Raw genomic sequence first — 20427 nt, forward strand, 5'->3', positions numbered from 1 at the left:
TTTTTAGAGGCACCTTTTCAGACTGTAAGGCTTTGTTTTCACAAATCAAGAAACATATTTTAGGTTGTTCATTCCTAACCCTTTTTTTCCCATTTTTTCTTTTCTTTCTTCACACATTGCCCTCTGTTGCTTATTTAAGCCCTTTTATGTTTTGTCAATCAGTAACGTCTGTAAATTTATTGTTGCCTTTCTTTATTTGTTCATATTGTTAACATGTGAATGCACTAATTGGTGAATAAAGGGATAAAAAAGAGGTGACTGTTAGTGTTTCACCCTCATATTCATAGCTTAATTACCAACTTTCTGTCCAAATACTGACAGACTGTGCTGTATTATCTACCTAGCATTTTGTTATTTGCTGCTAAAGTATGTAAATAAATACAAAGAGATGGGAGCCAGAGCATGTGGTGATACCACCAGTGATGCCATTTAAAGCTGACATTCATTCATCTCAAAAACTAATCTTCATGACAAACACTAAAAAGTCGGCAATCATTTTGTTAGAGCAATTAAATGGTTGATGAGACAGTGGGTGTGCAGTATTTAAATGAGCCTCTGTCTGTGTGTACAGACTGCAGCAGCCATGTTTGAGACTGACCTCAACCAGGTGGTTGTCAGGACCGTAGAGGTCTTTGTCCAGCTCGATCACCAGGCTCTTAAAAAATGAAGAGAACTTCTTCTTCTGCTTCCCCGGCTGTGAAAACAGACAGAGAGAGGTGGTCAATTAATGTCTAAAATCAAACACATATGAACACTAAAATATGCTAGTCACCACGTCTTTGCTTATAGCAACGTTACTCATCAAAAAACCCACAAGAGGCCGAGTGAGATCAGAAGGAAAGCGAGACACTAGACATTCTCAGGGTCCACTTCCTGCGAGCTCAACCAGAAATATTTGTGGTTTGTGAAACCTAAATGCTTCCTACCGCTGTGAGACGACGGCCTTGCCCCAGACTGCTAAGAACATCAGAGCTGTCTGAAGGGAAGCTTACGGTCCAAAACAAATCTAAGATCCTTCTGCTTTTCATGCTGCATCAGTCTCCCACTAAACACTCCTCACGACATCAATCATTCATTTTATATTCAGAGCCAGACGATACTTTTCTGAAGTTGTTTGAGCACATCATTACCGAGTGGGACTGCTGGCCAAAAACGACCCAGAGCGGCACACTTTCATACTAAATGGGAAGATTATAATCTCAGTTATTTTTTAGAGGACAAGCAGCCATTTGATGACATAATATACCCTGCAACAAATCTTTATCACAGAAACTGTAGTTTCAGGTTATTTAAATTTCAAATTTGCTGTGCGCTTAATGAAGCAGGAATAAATCCAACAAATGGAACATGTACTGTATATTTTAGATGAACACAACTCACGTCATCCAGCAACTTCCCCTCTACTCGCAGCTCCCACGATGCAATGCTGCCATCTGAGTCATCTGCATCAGGTCTGGCAGGGTTGAAGGTGTTTGATATGTAAAGCCTCAGTTTACGCTTCTGCTGCTGACACAAGGGCACATTAAAATACCACAAATTAAACGCACATTCCACAAAAATCCTAAATTGAAATGTCGTGCTGAGGTTGCCCCATCTGAACTGATTAGCTAAATATAACAGCACATTTACAACATTAATACTGGATAAATATGAATGTATTTCCTGTAATTTTTAATATTTTCTATTGTTTTTTTTTTTTATTCTGTCTTTTGACTTTTGCACTGATTATTGTTGCGCACCAAATCAACAAGACAAATTCCTCATGAGAGAGTCTTCACTCTTAAAAACATTTTTTTGTGTTTTGTAAAGAGACAAAACTAAAGAAAATAAATCAAATAAAACCCTCTATACAAAGACACATTAGTTACTAACAATAAAACCTTTCAGTAGTTGTTGAGGTGCCAAAATGACTTCTAATAACATTTTTTACCTTTCACAATTAACGTTTTAGGCCGACACCTCAAGGACAGCAGGGGCACAATGGCTCCTGATTTTCCTTTTTGTCCTTACCTTCATTGGTCTCTTCAATGCTTCCTGGATGTCAACACGTTTGCGCATGATGGTCTGGTCCAGTTTGCGCTCAAACGCCAGCAGATCCATGTAGGCCTGAGACTCAGGTACCAGCTCACGAATCTGCTCAGAGGGGAGACAATCTGACATTAAAATCTTTAGATCACACATTTGATTAAGAAGTTAGATTTTCTTCACTTATACTATCTGACTATCACTTAAAGGCTTAAGCAGATTAGCTGTCTGTCCTGCCTTAGTGCTGCGGGGGCTCCAACGTCTTATTTCAGGGACATCTAGCCCCTTAACATATGGGTTCTTTCTAAGGTGTTGTATAATATATAGAATAACAGCAAAGGTTCAACCTTTAGTGAAAAATGATAAGTCGCTTTCTTGCATAGTCAGATGAGAAGACTGATACCACTCTAATATCTGTGTTGTAAATATGAAGCTACAGACAGATGCTGCTTAACTAAGCAGAGAGTGGAAACAAAGGGAAACAGCTGGCCTTCCTCTGTTCGAAATTAAAATCAATCTACCATTGCCTCAAAAGATCACAAATTAACATGTTGTATCTTGTTTTCTATATATTCTCTAAAATGTCAAAGTGTTCATTTCCTGTCAGACAGTATCACATATATATTCTGTATTAACTTGTCTCACTTCTTCATTGACACTGAGTGAAATAATCAAACCAAAGACTCCACATTTCTACGGCTGTCTTTACCATCAAATAGAATGTGGTTGATAAGCATCATTTTATTAGCCTGGGAACCAGACCAATCTGTGAGCTCATTTTTTTTCTTTGCTCTGGTGATGACAGATTATCATTTTCTACCCATTTCCCCAAAATTCAGCCTGACATATTTACTATTTTTAAAAAATTTATGATCTCCGCTAGAATTTGAAATGACGCTCAGAGAGTTTTTATAAAGTCTGGCCATACAGCCAGTCTGTGCTGCCTGACCCAACAGCAGGTCAGTGGGGTTCATACAGTAGGTCAAACTCAAAGCTCCCTGGTGGCCTAAGGGTTTAATAGCATACTTCACCCCCCAAAATGCTCATTCGTGTCTAAATTACTCGCCTGTTTTGCGTTAAACTCCAGTTGACAAAGAATCTGAGAAAAACTGAGAAAATTCTTGATGAATTGAAGTCATAGGAGTCAGCATTTAACAACAGCAAAACTATATCAAAACATCTGTTTAAACTCTCACACAAAACCTGCAGTATAATCCAAGTCTCATTTATCCAGTCTGATGCTCAGTACTTCCCAAAATAAAAACAGCTCTTGACAACAGGGAACTGAATGGAAAGTGAAATTTATCTCTGCTTTCTTCAAAGCCAGACTTCAATGACAAAAACAGTAATTTTACATCTCTGAACACAGGAGCTGTTGGTCTACCGCTGCCTCAATTGGTTCAATTATTTATGTTGTTGTGTAATTTTGGTGAAAGTGAACAACCCTTTAAAACACCAAATAACACAAAACAAACTAGCTGATTGAGGCAGCAGTATACCAACAGCGCCTGTGTTCAGTGACGTAAAATTAGCGTTTTTGTCAGTGGAGTCTGGCTTTAGATAAGTTTCACTTTCCACTCAGTTCCCCATGGAAATGGCTGTTTGGGAAGTACTGAGTATACGACTCATACTGGTCCTTTGGTGGTTGGATTATTCCACTGAGGTGCTGACCATAAACTGTAATGTCCCAAGTTTGACTACAGCCAGGGACTTATGTTGCATGCCATTCTCCATCCCTCTGTCTAGTACCAGCTATCTAATGCCCCAAAATACTTAAATATACCTGTGACACAATATGTTCTGAGTTTGAGGAGACTGAACACTTTATACAATGTCAATAAAAAGCTTCATCACACTCAAATCTTTACAGTACATGGAGTAGAATTAACTGCGTGCAACATTTGCTTTATATGAGACTCATTTTTCTCCAAAACCGCTGCCCAGTCTGCCATCCTCACCATCCTGGGGACGCTGGGGGATAAAAATGAGATGCAGAGTGTGCAGCCAACCAGCCAGGACTCACACATTACCATACCGATGAAAGTCCTCAGAGCATCAAGGGCTGCTGCTTACTTACCAAACTGTGCACACACACACACACTCCTACAGTTTGCTCCATCTCCTCCCTCCCTCTTCTTCCCTCTTTCATGTTTCTTTCTAAATGGCTGCCTTCATTGTTCCCTCTCATTCCTTCTCTATCTCCATCTCGCTGCCTTTCACCGGGGCCGAGGTGCCGAGCAGACAGAGGAGTGTGGCAGACATTCCCTGTCCCTGACTCATTATTGTGGAGTGGCGCCCCAGCCATGCCTACTGCTATCTCTCTGTCTGGGTTATGTTAGGGGGGATAAGACCTGAGCCAAGACGCTCACAGCCTCCAGACCTCCATAGTTTCAGTGTGGATGCCTTCTGTGCGCTGGCCAGGACGTGGTGAAGTGATGGCGTGGCACAGGGCCGAAAACTGAAACCACGGGATGAAAATCGCAACCTCAGTCGGCACAGACTCACCTGTGGCAACGTGGCGATTCTGCTTCTTTCTACTTGTGGTTGCGTCTCTGCCATATCCCGCTGACTACTCCAATTTAAATCAATGAGCCACCATCCAAACAACAGAATGAAAACCTAAAAAAAAAAAAAACCTAAAACCTCCTGATCGCTCCCCTTCATCCTCTCTCTCCTCATTTGGAAATAACACATAATCATCTGGCCCTCTGCGCCTTCCAAGAACCCCTGACATCAAAAACCGAGCAGGGTTTTTCTGTTCTGCACACAAAAGATAATAACACACACACACAAACACACACATGGAAAACACAGCAACAAAGGTAAAAAAATATGCAGCCTCACCCTTTGCGGAAGAATCTTGTCTGCCATTTTCCTTCTCTTAGCACTAGAGAGAGGGAGAGAAAGACAGAGAGAAAGAGGAAAAAGAGAGCATGTTACTATGGTGACTGATAGCGTAGCACCCAGGCCATCTGCTAAAATGCTGGGCCATATCCAGCACCCCAGCATCCCAGCTGTGTGTGTGTGTGTGTGTGTGTGTCTGTGTGTGTGCGCATATGTGTGTGCTCATGTGTTTCTGTGTGGTGTCTGAAATACAGCAGTCCACCTGGAGAACGAGAGCCTCTAACAGCCAAAAAAGTGTCACATCACACACCTCTTGCCTGACATATAGGCCTAGTCAATGCACACACACACACACACACCCACACACACACACACACACACACACACACACTCTGCAGAATCACTGGGGCCGCTGCAGTAGGACTCGGATGGTGACAGGATGTGTGTTCAAGAGCTTTTAGAAATGATTTCCACAGAGGATAATGTTATGTGTGTGTGTGTGTGCAGATATTTTCATTCATGGACTCCTGGTATTTCCTGCTGAGTGAGAACAACATTTGTTTACCGAAACAATGTTTTGTTTTTTTTTAAATCTTATACTTACCAGGGAGAAGCTGAGAACAATAAGACAATCTGTGCCAAGCTGGTGCCTTTGTCAGAACTTTCTTACTTGGTGACACTGATTAAAAAAACACAACACTACGGCTTCCTCCGCTATTCAGTTTCCTTAAATATTCAATCTGTGATATTTGGATCATGCAAGTGTTCTGTTGTTTGTGCCACTGCCTATTAAACACCTGGATGGCACTACACTGCAAAAAAGGCAATAAAAAAAAGTCTGTACAAACTTTTTTTTTTTTAGGATGATTTAACAATATTTTTGCATCACAGATAAATAGTCTTGCCAGGTGGAATGTCACATCCTGAAAGTGTGAAGAAGCGAAGGAATTTGTGCCTTGTTTCAAAGATTTCAGATTCTTCCGTTGTCCTGTTTTAGTTTATTAAGTCTTAAAACTGAGCTAATTAATAGACAATCTACCCTGAAGCACATTTATTATGCAATTTTCAAGTTTCACTGTGTTAATGCTTTTTGATTCTTTTTGCAGAGAGTCAGATCCAACGTGATTTCAGAAAAATAAGTGAAATGACCAAGACCTCTTAACTCTGCATTACCTAGTGGCAGCATGTTTGGGTTTATGCATGAAAAATACTTTGCTAGGTTAAGAAAAAGATAATGTTGACTTTTAGTTTCAGACAGGATATGAACAGCGGTCACCTGGGTGAAAGCCTCCCTAACCGGAATTTCTCACTCTTTGTATTACCTTTGAGGTCGAAACATTAATCTCCACTCTCTGCGTTGATTATGTTGAACCAGAGAATTTGTGTGTACGCCATGACAAAGGATTCTAAATGTCTTTCTATTGGCATTGTTTCTGTGGTGGTTGCACGTAATTTTAACACATAATCTACTGCCACCACCACATAATGTGGCGTTACAAGGTCGTGGTCATTTCATGTATTTCTGTGAGATCAGGTTGGTCGGATGAGAAGACTGATACAACTTTCATATCTGTCCACTATTTATAAGGCAACAGCCAGCAGGCGGTTAGCTTAGCTTAGCTTAGAATGGAAATAGGGGCTTTGTCTGAAGGTGGAAGATCTCCCTACCATCAGCACTGAAGCTTACTGATTAATATGTAATACCTGTTTGATCTCTACAAAAACAGCTGAAGCTCACTGACTAACACATATCTTCTTTCTTTAGACTGTACAAAAAATGAAGCTCATAGTTTTAATGATTCATTTTTTGTATTGATTAACAAGATATGTTGTACATGTCATGTTACTTAGTGAGCTTCAGAGTTGCTGTTTGGTGGATCTTGTTACCTTCAAACAGAACCAGGATAGCTGTTTTTCCCTGTTTCCAGTCTTTATGCTAAGCTAGGCTGACTGGCAGCTGGCAACATATTTATCATACAGACACAACCGTGTATTGATCTTCTTCTCTGTCTTACAGCAACACAGTAAATAAGCTCATTTCCCAAAAAACAGATAGGCAGGTAGACAGTCTTTTACATCTCAAATCTTTTGCTCTCCTGATTTAGACACTAGGAATGGGCAATATGGATAAAATCTTTGCTGTAGGTTAATTTAAAGGCAGCAAAAATGTATAAGCTTTTGTTTTATCTCCCATTTTTCACAGCTTTAAGTTGAAGATCTTAGTGTTTTTAAGTACAAAGAAGTCTTACTTGTCTCAAATTTTGGTCACAAATTCATTAAAATTTCGTGTTAGTGAGCACTTCTCCTTTTCCAAGATAATCTTGCCACCTGACAGGTGCTGAATATCAAAATGCTGACTGAACAGCATCATTACTACACAGCTGTGTCTTGAGATGGTTACAATAAAAGACGGCTGGCATAAACTACAGACAACAAACACATGTGCAGTTTATTGATGGCAGTTTGAATGTACAGAGATACCGTGACGAGATCCTGAGACTTATTGTCAAGCCATTCACTGGCCGTCATGACCTCATGTTGCAGCATGATAATGCACGGCCCCATGTTGCAAGGATCTGCACACGATCCCTGGAGGCTGAAAACATCCCAGTTCTTGCACGGCCTGCATACTCACCAGATCCAGAGCATGTTTGTCAGAGCATGTTTGACATGCTCTGGATCAGCGTGTATGACAGTGTGTTCGAATTCCTGCCAATATCCATCAACTTTATAGTGACCAGCCCATGGTACACCTGTGTAGTAATGATGCTGTTTAATCAGCATGTTGATATGCCACACCTATGAGGAGATACACTATCTTGGGAAAGGAGAAGTGCCTAGTAACACTGATTTTTACAACATTGTGACAAAAACTTCAGAGAAATAAGTCTTTTGCATGCATTTAAAGTCTCAGATCTTCAGCTAAAACCTGCGAAAAATGGGAGCAAAAACAAAAGTATTGCATTTAAATCAATAACTATTGTGATTAAATCTAAATTTAAAAAGGTAGGAAAAGAGAGTGCTAATAGAGCTATTATGGGAATAGACACCACAGTAAAAACGACACAGAAAAATCTCTTCATATATCATCATATTACCCAATCTTATTTAATGGTAATTTTCTTGAAATAACATAATATTTTTTCTTGTTAGTAAAAAGGGTGTTTTTTGCAGTGTAGAGAAATATTCTATCACAGAGCACTGCATTGGTCTGTGGAGCAATATGTTACATCAGCATGCCAAATACTGAAACAAGCCTGCTGCAAGGATAATTGAAAGATCCGGGGGTGCATTGCAAAGGAAAACACAAACCTGCATCACAACAATCCGCTATTTTAAACTGTTTTTAAAAGAGGGGTTGAGATTTGATTCTACTTTATTTTTTCTGTTCTAGCTGACTAAGAAAAAAAAAAACTGTTCCCATCATGCCATGCTCCAGTCCAAAGCATGCACCACTACATTTCAGGGGGTCAGGCCTCTAGGCCTGAATGTATGGTCGGCCAAAACATCTCATTCAGGGAGTGCTGGGCTCAGGTGAAAAAAAGGCTAAAAAGGCCAGAGTCATCAAACGTGAGAAAATGGACATGCAGCAGAATAAACTCCTACTTTGATCCGAGCGTGGGATCTGATTGGGGCTCTCTCATGTCCATCTGCCTCGCCGGCATCTCATTGGCTCCGGGGAATCCGACTGGCTTCCTAAGAATTGGTGAGGATTCGAAGGTCGTCCGATTAGAGTTGTGGCGAGACACACACTCAATAACGATGTCAGAGGGGCAACACCTGGTGGTTCTGGCTGTTTGTGTGTCTGTATGTGTTGGATGTGTGTTAAGTTCAAGGGTCTGTTAGTAGGTGCAAATTCTAAAACTCAGACAAGGGCAGGCACTGGGATGGGCGTGTAACTGCGTCCATGCATGCACAGAGTGCAGCAGAGGAGGAGCTGGGAGGCCTCCTGCTCATCTGAGGGACACACTCATTCAACAAAGTTTCTCTGTGAACCAAAACAAGCATGCTTCACACACACACAGATAGACAATACACTGATGATGGACACACTGTGAACTTGTGCATCACGGGAAGAGGAGCAAACAGGCGGTGTACAAGCTCAGATCTATTGCTCAGCTTGTGTCAGATGTATTGATGAAGTAATGTGCCCATGAAAACATCACATGTATGCTACTGACAACTTTTTGTTCATAACCAAACTGCAAACCTTTAAGAGCATTTCCACTGTCCTGCACCTTACACCAGCTGGCCCAACGCTAAGAAACCTGCTTTGTTATTGTATGGAGCTGGTGATGTTCCTAAGCAACTGTGGGTGTCTGGGGTAACCAAGCATCATGAGCGGGAGGGAACGCTTTTACGTTACTTCAAGGACAAAGACCAAAGTTAACATTAAAAACCAAGGTTCAGAGATTCATATGAAAGATCAGAGCTTTATAAATAATGCAGTGCTCATGGGAAATAAAAGGTCAAATTGAAAGTTTAGAAAAAAATATGCATAAAACTTTTGAATGGGAGGAGATGAATGAAGCCTGGTTCTCAAGAGCAAAGCAGCAGATTAATAAAGAGTAACTTCACAGCGACGAAAAATCACTCCAGTGGTTAAACTTCTCTTGTCTCACTATTGGGTTTGGTTACAAACTTAGTCACAAACCTGTAACTTGTATCCAGAGGAGGTGACTCAAACAACAGTCTGCATCTTGGTGTTAAAGGGACAGCTCACCCCAAAATTCAAAAATATGTATTTTTCCTCTTACCTGTAGTGCTATTTATCTAGATTGTTTTGGCGTGAGTTGCAGAATGTTGGAGATATCGGCCGTAGAGATGTCTACCTTCTCTCTCATATAACTAGATAGCACTCTGCTTGTGGTTGAAAAGCTCAACATCAATGTCTGTTTCCAGAAATCATGACCAGGTTACTCAAGATAATCCACAGAGCTTGTGAGCAGTTTCATGCAGGATCTATTTTCTTTCTACCAAGCTACACCCGCCAACCCTATAACAGTGCAGAAGGAAGCGTGCATCTACTCATGAATGAGAGGCTCACGACAGCATGAGATGTAAACATTAACAGATAGATGAATAGATAGATAGATAGATAGATAGATAGATAGATAGGGTAGGCAGGTAGAGAACTGAAGCTTTGCACTGGAGAAAGTTGTGAGAGTCCGCCCAGCCGCACACACTCAGTTATGGGGCTGACAGTTAGCATAACACAGGTTTTCATTAACGGGTTTAACAACAGAGTCAAGCCGTTTCCGTATCACTATGAGTTTGTTGGGACCATTTAATTGCATTGTGTTGTATGTTAGGAGCGCCTCTGGAGATGCCTGTAACAGGAAGTCTGCTGACCTGGTGGGGGCACAGGATTGGTCCGGAATCAGACCTCCAGAGCAAAAAAGATCGAATGTAGGTATTGCTTGACTGGAGATGTTTCAATACTACATGATATTGAGTTATTTCAGACGATACGTTAAAGGTATTGAGTACTGATATCCAGCCCTAAACATTAATGGTGTCCTTCTCGGCTGAGCTGTATCGTTAGCTAGCTCAGTGGGGCTGGGTAAGATGCACAGATGCACACTTCCTTCTGTGTGTTGATACGACTGGCGGGTGTAATGTGATAGAAAGAAAATACTTCCTACATGAAACTGCTCACAACAAGGTCTGTGGATTATTTTGAATTTTTCAAATGTATTTTCTGGCTTTTTTAGCACCACAAGGCCAGTGCCATCTAGTTTCATTATATTCAAGAGATGGCAGACATCTCCAACTCTCCGCAACTCACACCAAAACAATCTAGACTGATAGACAGCACTACAGGTGAGAGGGAAAATATTTATTTTGGGGTGAACTGTCTCTTTAGGTTACTCTTCAAGGAATTAAAAAGTCTGGCTTTCACTGACTAAGATGGATCATTCAGTGGCTGCCATGTTTGAGGGAACTCCCAGATTAATGCAATCATTTGACTCTTTAAAATGTGAAGTCGCAGAACAGTTTTCTGGAAAAGCCTCAAGTTTTCAATTAATGTTATACAACTAAAGAAGTGTTTTAACCTCAGCCTTTGTGATACTGCACAATGAAACACATGAACTACAATAATAAATATCTGCTTGCATTAAAACAATCCAAAATTTAGGTTGAAGAAAAATGCGCTGAGAAAAGTCTGGTCACAAGAAGAATTTTTTCACATGGCATCAACTTTGCTTCATATATTTTTTAAGATTCACTGTTTGAAGTATTTCCTGCTACGAGACACTAACCACAGGGGTAAAAGCCACTACATTAAAATCTACATTTTTCCCTTACTGTGTTTGGGTGATACATTTTCTAACCCTTTCTCTTAGAAATTATATCTAGATATTAGTCACTTGCAATGGCAAATACGTTTTCTATTCACATAATTAGTTTAAGTTAATTAATGTGCTTTCCAAGTCTCTCAGCCATATGTGGGACCCAGGATGCGAACGTTGGTGTCAAAGTCCTGTGTCCTGTGAGTTATAAGGTACTTCCTAAAGTACACAAAGTGTTTCCGTATTTGGGGAAACAAATTAGTAGTATATAAACGTAACTCCTAGGACACAAGGTTGAGTATTCATAGCACTTTATGCAAAGCAAACCGGAATTAAATCCTATTTTTAGCAGCAGCTTTGCGTAGGACAGCGTTTGCTCTGCAGAACGAGTGTCGCTGGGACCATAAGGTCTCAATGACACTGCAAACACAGGTGGCCCGCCCTCAGCTGGCAGCAGCGTGGGGGTCTGAGCTGGATGGAGTGGAGCAGGGGAGCTGGAGCATCAACTTGTTTGCCAGAGGAGAGGACACGCACTCTCTTGCAAAGCAACAGAGAGACAGAGACACCTGGACAGGTCACCCTGGACCATCGATCAGACCCTCGGCAGCCAGCCGGGCCGCGCTGGGGGTTGAGGCCCCGGCGCAGGACAACATTTCCCCTGACCTGTTCGACAAGCCTGCTTAATTGTAAGTGGATCAATCGTGCTGCAGATACTGAGAGAATGAAACCGAGAGAGACAGAGGTCCACTGAGTGTGCATATTGATCCCCTTTCTAATGACCATACCTGCCACACACTCGTCTCCTAACAGACATCTATCCACTATCTGTGTGTGTGTGCTTGGGATACTGATGTTCAGATCCTTTGTCAAATAGCAGACAATAGATGGCACTAATAGAAGTACTAGAGCCTGAACGCCTACAGAAAGCAGTATGGACACCACATAGATAAGACCATGGGGAGACAACGAAGACACATGAAGAGTGAAGAGAGAAACGTTCAGTCACAGCGGTGGTTGGGATGGTGAGAAGTGGATGCACAGAGCAGTGATCAAGATAAAGGATGCAACAAAAAGAAGGAGCAATGGAAGGGAGTCAAAACAAAGATTGAAATGAAACCTGAACAGAGACACACAAAGGTCATGGTTTCACTTCTCATCAATATAGTTTTTTTAAATCAGATTTCAGGAGATCACAGTATGGAAATGGCTCTTTGGTTCAGGTTTGTCCACAGTGGCTGTTTTGTATTCTAACGCTGCAACTTGTGATTTATTATTTAAGGACCTAATATGCTCATTTTCATGTTCATACTTGTACTTTGAGTCTCTAATAGAGGATGTTTACATTCTTAAATGGTCAAAAAACACTTTATATTCCTCATACTGTCTGTGCTGGGACACCTGTATTTACAAACTCTTTAAGCCCCCTCCCAAAAAAAGCCCATTTCACTCCGATTTGTCAGCGTTTCCCAGTCTTGTATATCTTGGCATCTCTGCCATGGATGCAGAAAGAGAACTGGAAAGAGCATTGGAGGTGGGGCCCTGTTCATTTCTATGAAAGTTGCTCAGTGGCACATGAAGTCAAAAAAAGCTTGATACCCGTGGTGTGATCTTTTGCATTACGGGGCCCGTTGAGCAAGCGCAATAGAGACTTTAGAAATGCAGTCAGACTGAATGTATCAAATTCCAACAGTGAAATGAGTCATTTCACTTGGGTTGTGACACTAGATAAAATGTATGTGCTAATTTACAGACGTCACTTTCACAATGTAAGTCTGCGGGAAAAAGTCCTTTCAGGGCCCTGAGGCATCATGTGACAGACACAGAAGTTGTAATTTCACATAAGACCACTACATTAAATTGGCGCTTTTCCTGAGGGCTTAGCCTCTCTCCGTCACTGCAGCCGCAGGAGTTACAGTAACAGAGAATAGCAGCACTTGACAAATATTACATGTTCCCTTGACATTAGCATGTAGCTACATGTGGCAGTGTGTGAAATATAAATACTTGTAGTTGCGTGCTTGGTGCAGATAACTATATAAAACAATCCATTCCGAGCTGACGTTGGCTTGTCTCCGAAGTAGAAAAAATCGTCGGAAACAGAATTTTCAGAACAGTCTGAAGCCGAAGATTTTGCTCACAGTGATTACTTTTACATACGTTTGCTTCATTATTTGAAACTTTAGCCATATTTAGTGAACATCCAAATTTGTAGCATTATATGACAGAAAATGAAGAAAAGCGTAATAGGTCCCCTTTGATAAATATATCAATGAATATGCAAAACACCATTCATAACTTCCATTGCTTTTTTCCCGACCAACAGTCGCAGTATTTAATCTACAATTATTTAAAACAAAAAGAAAAAAATTAGCCATGCTAATGGTGTGGCTCTAGGGTTAGGGCAATGTCTGTCTGATGGCCCTCCATTTTGGTCCCTTTGGCCCCATTCATGCCCTCCATGTTTCATCTAGCACTCTCATCAGATCATAACTTTGATAACTTTGTCCATTACCTATGAAACTAATGTTGTCCCCATCAACCTCTGCTGTACTCTGTTTGGTGCAAATTACCAAATGTTAGCGTGAAAATGCGCTAAACAAAGACTGTCTGATTAACCTACTAATTATTAAAACACTATTGTAAAATAATCTGTACGTCCTAACAGCAGGACTGTTTATTGTCACAAATGTTTTGATGCTGGTGCCAGTATGATGCCTGTGTTTCTAAATCATTGAAGCAATACCTTTTTGATTGCCTACTTTCAGGAATAGACATTCATTTTTTCTCCACAAATCCTTTTTATCATTTAAAAAAACTTCTCAATATCATTGTGTTGAATGTTGCATTAACAGGAGCAGCCATTTGAGAGTGTTCATCTGAATGACATCAAGTCTAAAATTAGCAAAATTATGAGTTTAATCTGGATTTGTGTGATCAGAAAATCAGTAAAAACCACAAAGAATCTGATAAATAATTTCATACCAGCTTTTGGTATTTGGTACGGCTGTTGCTACACGATATTGTGGTTCGATGCCCAGCTCTTACTACATTGCCTGCACATGATTTGTAACCATTTCCATGTTTGGTTTTGAAGATCTTTGCCAAACTAGTAAAGTTCAAAGTGTAACCACAGCCTCTTCATGATGTCAGCCATTCCTCACAATAGCAGACAAATAAGGAGATGCTGTATGCGAGCCATGCAGTGTTTAGGCAGGAGTTGGAGGTCGACTGGATTCAGACTCACTTTCTGGCCCGGTTCTGGACGGCCTGCTGCTGCTGCTGCTGCTGTTGCTGCTGCTGCTGCTGCTGGACCTGCTGGGAGGGGGCAGGTCTCTTGCGACTGGGCTCCATCACCGGGGAGGGCAGGCCGGGCCGCACCGCCGGGCTCCCTCCGTACGGTGGGCCGGGGGGGCCCATTGGAGCTCCCTGGTGGGGCATCCTTGCTCCAGACGGCATGCCAGGACGCTAGGGGAGAGAAAGCAGGAGACAGGACGGGTCACATGAATGTAGAAAACATTCCCCACTGTGTCGTCTGATTTATTATAATCACAAATTAGTGCTTCTAAAAATATAACAAAGGAAACATTAGATCAGTTGGAACTTTTATGCATTTCCTTGTGATGGATTCAAGGTGGACTGGGGAGAAGTTTTTTGCAAACACACCCATCTTATCGAGCCGCAACAAAGAGTATCAGCTCCTCATCCAGGCCTCACAGGTTTTTCCAACTGAAATTAAAATTCTGGTGTCTGTTCTCGTTACAACAATGGACATTTCTCCACCATCAGGAGCAGACAGATTGAAGCTGGAGAGTCATCTACTTTGTGTAACCTTTGGTTACCTCTGAGTAATCAAACAACAGCTATGATGGTAAACATGAACACACACTGAGCAATTTTGTGACGTCAATTTACACGATTATCTGTGTTTTGAATCTTTTCCATGTGGGCCTGCACACATGAAAGAAACTGAGTGGGAAAGTTTTAAAAGAGTGCAATCCAATATGGGATTTGTTTGTGTTACATAGTCGACATTAGAGACCAACTTGAAATATCGAGCATGTAATTCAGGCAACGTTGAAGTGTCACTGAAATGAATCTGCCAGCGGTATGATATTCATTACAGCTGATCCCAAATCATTCAACATTTGAAAACTAATACTAGAGCAGTGATCTGCTCCATTCTGTCTTGTTTAAAGTTAACAGAAGAAACAAGAGCAACTGCACTGAGAACAAGGCGCACTGTTTAGTCTTTATCGTCTCTCTTGTTCTGTTGTCTGCTGCTGAAAATTAGATTTGACAGCTGAAATATAGACTAAATGTATTTTTTATCACGGTCACACACACACACACACACACACACACACACTCTTCCTAAACAATGCGAACAGTGTCAGAGTCCACAGTCTCGCACTCCCGTCATGACGCCTGGGAACAACTGGGGAACTCTCACCTGTGCTTGTCACTCCCATGGCAACAGCTGCCTCCCGCCTCAGTATATTGTCTGAAACCAAAATGGGGTTCGTGTGGAAGAAAGAAATCCTTTGACTCCTTTGAACAAGCGCGCAGACCTCCTAATGCATGTGTCAAGACCTGTATGTCCTCTAATACAACACAATTTAATTAATTGAAATGCATCAATGGTGGAAGGAATATTCAGATCCTTTACTTAAGTCAAGGTAAGCACTGCAAAATATTCCATCATAACTAAAAGTCCTGCATTCAAAATCCTGCTTACCTAAAAACACAAAAGAATGTACTAGAAAAATCCTCTATGTCCCGCATTTCCTACATTACTGAAGCTACTAGATGCTCTAACTGAGGCTTTAAGGGGCTGTGTCCAGCAAAACGTTTTTGGTAGGCTTGTGAGCGCTTTGGAGGTGAAGTGTTTTTTTAAGCTGAGATGCTTTGGCTGTGTCTGGTTGGTATGATTCTCAACAGCCGCATAAATAAAAATGTCAGCACAAGGTAGAATACTTGCTCTGAATAAAGAGAAGGCTGAAGCATGTAGGGAAAGACGACGGGCCCCGGATCGGTGTGGATCATGGTAATTGGTTGGTGAGGAAAAATATATTAATATCAACATATTTCTCCGCTGTTGTTGTTGTTCAGCACTTGTGCATGTACAATGCGACTGCTGTTTTTCGTGGTATTTGTCCCGCCCCTCGTCCACTGTAACTGGACAAGCACAGCATTTTACCTTAAGGTGAATATCTTTTTTAAGATTCAACTTCAAAAATGCCAAATGAATAGACGCTCAGCTCCTCACGCTGCTGCCATTAGTAGGTTAGAATAAGTACACAATGCTCCAATGGCAAAGAGTTCAAACTCAACACCTCATTTTTTGACCTGCGCTGTAACTTGAAAACAATACCAGCTGTTGTGACGTTGTCATAGTTGGTAAAAATACACTGGTCTCAGAAAATCCCTCTGTTGGATTGTGTGTTGGTTTCAAGTAATACTACAGAGGGCCGATATTGTTAAAGGTTACGACAATTCACAATACAATTTGAATACATTTTTTGAAGACTGCTTTTAAACTCAGAAACTCTAAAACATGATTGAAATATCATTTTTGTTTTGTTTTTATAGCAAGAATAGCAAAAGACCTGCACCACCTGCTATGCTGCTATCATAATGTACACACAGTAAAAACAGAGGTTACCTCATATAGCTACGGACTTAATAACTAAGGAGAACAAGGACATTAACTTTAATAACCAGTTTCATTACAGAGAGAGCAGAAAAGTCTGCAGTACTGTCATGACTCAATGTTGCCAGCTATCATTACTTATTGACTGAAAATAACCTTTTGTGCACCTTGTAATAACTCAATATTTACAGTGTGGATATTTTACACATATCCAAAGACAACAAAGGGCTGTATCTGATTCGGGATTTTGTCAGTTGAATACAAATATTTAACAATTCGTGTTTTTCTATATAAAGTTTTAACGTTTGAACATGGCTAAGTGGGACGTTGACATGACAGCAGCTTTCATGTAATACAAGCCCCTTTTACACTGCCAGATTTTCCGTGAATGTTGGGCCGTTTTGCCGGCAAGCTGCGGGTGTTTAGACACACAGTGTCTTTAGTTTAAAAAGGCTAAGCCAGCCTTCTGCAACGAGAGGGGCTGTTGAAGACTTATGACCAAACTAACTTGAAGAACCAAGAGGAAAAAGTGAAGGGTGGGGGGTCTGATTAGAGGCCCATTAGTTACTTTTGTCCTGGGGCCACCTAGCAGGTTAAACCGGCCCTGACTACTGTATGGTTTGATCTAAAACAATGCATCATATGTCATAGGATCATGGCAGGGTTTATATATAAAATCTCAATCTGTTAAGTAACCATAGCTTTCAGAAAAATGTAGAGAATTAGAAAATGTTCCTTCGAATCTGTGTAAAGTGTAGAAGTGTAAAATCATATAAAATGGAGGAACTTTCATACAAGTACCTCAAAACTGTACTTAAATACAGTGCTTGTGTAAAGGTACTCCACCAGTGACACACATTATGAGCATGAATTGATCCAAAAATATGAGATCATTGATTGTCACTCAGTTAATATCAAACTATAAATATTCTACAAAGGACAGACAACTTGTCACATTAGACATTTGAAATCACAAGTCTATTCGTACCTCAGCCTCTCTATTAATTAAAAAAAGCATCTAAACCTTGTCGTTTAGCAAAGCCATGACTTCACAGACTCAAATGTTTAACCATCACCTTGCAAAAAACAACAACAATGTCTTCTTTCAAATGGGAACAGAAACTGCCTGCTACATTTTGGTAACAGAATGAGTAAACGTTGAAGACAGAGAGGACAGCTGAAGGATACAAATCAGGAGTTTCATAACCTCACGTTTTCCCAACATTTCACACTGTTTGTCACCTCTAAATGTGGATTGCGGCATGAACAAACATGCATCAGATTTGATCTTTAGACTGTCCACAAACACACGTAAAACCAAACAAATAAAGAAAGGTAATAATAAACAGCGGGGAGGGCATAATAAGAAAACTAGATATCCAGCTGGGTCTGAATGTAAATGCATGTATTCACAGGGTAATAACTTTAAAACAGACTATGACAGCATACGAGAGGCTGACGTATTATGTGCCCTTTGAAATGGTGACCAAGCAGAGACCCTACGATAAGAAGCCCGAGCAGGCATTGCTGTCACTCTGGCTGGGCGTTTGGTCGGCGAGGGGGGAGGGGACACTGGGGGTCAAAGCAACTGGGAAGGGTCTTCAAATGGGAGAGGATAAGACAACATATGGTCTAGGCCTCCCGCTTGAATGTTGTCACCTCGTGGAGCTTTAACAGACCCCTTCTTTTTCTATCTACTTCCTACCTAAACTGCACAATAACACCCAACCAGGCAAGACTTTCAGCAGCCAGACAGAGACTTCTGTTACAAGCGTCTGTCTGGAGAATTTGAGCCCTTCAGATAACAGATACAGAAAACCATAGCTGGATGATGTGTAGGATGAATTTCCCCTAAATCCACGCACACACAATGAGTGGTACTTTATAATCTGACCTGCTGAACTGACTCCAACACTCTGCCCGGAGCTCTGCCAGCCAGCCAGCAATCGAATCTGCCATGTGGATGGATATCTGAGAAGTGTGTTGGCATCTCTGGAGGGATTTGAAGAGGCCAAACTTAACCCACACTGTACTAAACATACGAGTATGTGGGTAGTGACATGGATGGTCCCTTTTAAAGGCTTTGACTGGAAACAAATCTATTTAAAACGAAAATAAGGTTCCTTGAATGGCAAACGACTTATTTTTAGGGCTCAAATTTATGATCATTTTCATTATGAATTTACTGTGAATGAAGTGTCAAAACACAGTGGAAGCCTATTCCCTCCAGTGTGATGGAAAAAACAGATCCTGTAAGTCATTAAAATGAGAAGCTTTCTGTTAAGAATGACTTAGTATCTCAAAAACAATGATTAGGTTCTCAATCTAATGACTTGGTTATTTCACAATAATGACTTAACACCTTAAAATAATGAGAAACGTTCTCAAAATAATGAGTTGATATCTCAAATAATGTGAAAGTTTCTCAAAATAAGGAGATGTTTTCTCAAAATAATTACTTTGTATGACATATAATGTAAAACTTTCTCAAAATCTGACTGATTTAGGTTAGAATGATGACTTCGTGAGTCATAAAATGTGAAACTTTCTCAAAAAAAATGACTTCATTCTGAAATAATGTGAAACTTTCTCAAAATAAATGAGACAAAAATCTCTAAATAATGAGACACTTTCTTGAAGTAATGACTTACTATTTCAAAATGAGCTTGTTTCTCAAAATAATGAGGAGTTTAATTTCTCATTATTTTGAGATACTAACTGGTTATTTTGAGAGAGTCTCATTATTTTTGATAAAGTTTCTCATTATAGTGAATTACAGGATTTTTTTTTCATCACACTGGTGGAAATGAGCTTCCATAGCAGACAGTGAGAAAAAAAAAAGTAAAGAAACGCTTGTTTTATCAGATATTCAGTTTGCTCTTATGGATTTTTTTAAATTGTGAAATTATATGTTGTTTCAGAGGCAACCGTTAATGTAAGTCATGCATAGTTTATCTCATTAAATAGACTTACAGAAGTCTCAGTTTCTATTATTGTTCTTATCATAATTGACAATCTTCATTAAAAACGCCTTCAGATGAATTCATGCCCTTGTAATTATAGACATAATATTGTATATCAATGTGAGGGCTGGAAAAATATTCAGTAACAGTGCTCATTGACTTTTGGTGGAATTGTATCTGGATGATGTGAACATGAGATTTTGAGTCATACATCTCTCTGATATCTGCATCTACCCCAATAAAGTGAAGGTAAATGGAGTCTCATTTGTGATGCTCACACGCTGAGAAAAAAAATTATTCAATGAGATTCAACAATGACCTCTCTTAAAAAAAAAAAGGTGTCCCTGTAAGTCTGGAATGAATTCTGGACGGTTTTTATAGTGTCTTCAGTAGAAAGCTATTTTGATGATCGTGGCAAGGTCTGCAGATTATCCAGAGCAACCTGGACATCGTGTTTTCGAAAAGAAGAGTGGCTGTTGAATCTTTTTACATTTCACTTTTCAATACTCTGAGTGCCAGAGATGACATTTCTTCACCTCCGTTGTACAAGGGGGACCAGACTCAGAGGCCAAAAAAAAAAAAAAAAAAAGAAGAAAAAGATATCTCACAATCTGGGCGAATAAAACCCAAAATATCTGCATAGATAGATACA

At 40.4% G+C, this 20427-nt stretch overlaps 1 protein-coding gene across 7 annotated transcripts in view; it reads right to left on the reverse strand.

The window, feature by feature from the left end:
- Positions 1-20427, reverse strand: part of smarcd3b (SWI/SNF related, matrix associated, actin dependent regulator of chromatin, subfamily d, member 3b) — a 56275-nt gene that overhangs the window by 15413 nt on the left and 20435 nt on the right. For 4 of the 7 annotated variants that reach the window (XM_049565174.1, XM_049565176.1, XM_049565175.1 and 1 more), the window contains exons 2-7: positions 14407-14627; positions 8476-8565; positions 4870-4912; positions 2011-2133; positions 1381-1506; positions 599-694 (exon numbers count right to left, since the gene is read on the reverse strand). In XM_049565174.1, coding sequence (XP_049421131.1) covers positions 599-694; positions 1381-1506; positions 2011-2133; positions 4870-4912; positions 8476-8565; positions 14407-14627 — 699 coding nt within the window. The remainder of the gene's footprint in view (positions 1-598; positions 695-1380; positions 1507-2010; positions 2134-4869; positions 4913-8475; positions 8566-14406; positions 14628-20427) is intronic. The other 3 variants (XM_049565173.1, XM_049565178.1, XM_049565177.1) reach the window with 3 other exon arrangements.

This window comes from Epinephelus fuscoguttatus, linkage group LG21 (genome assembly GCF_011397635.1).
Source record: "Epinephelus fuscoguttatus linkage group LG21, E.fuscoguttatus.final_Chr_v1".
Classification (NCBI taxonomy): domain Eukaryota; kingdom Metazoa; phylum Chordata; class Actinopteri; order Perciformes; family Serranidae; genus Epinephelus; species Epinephelus fuscoguttatus.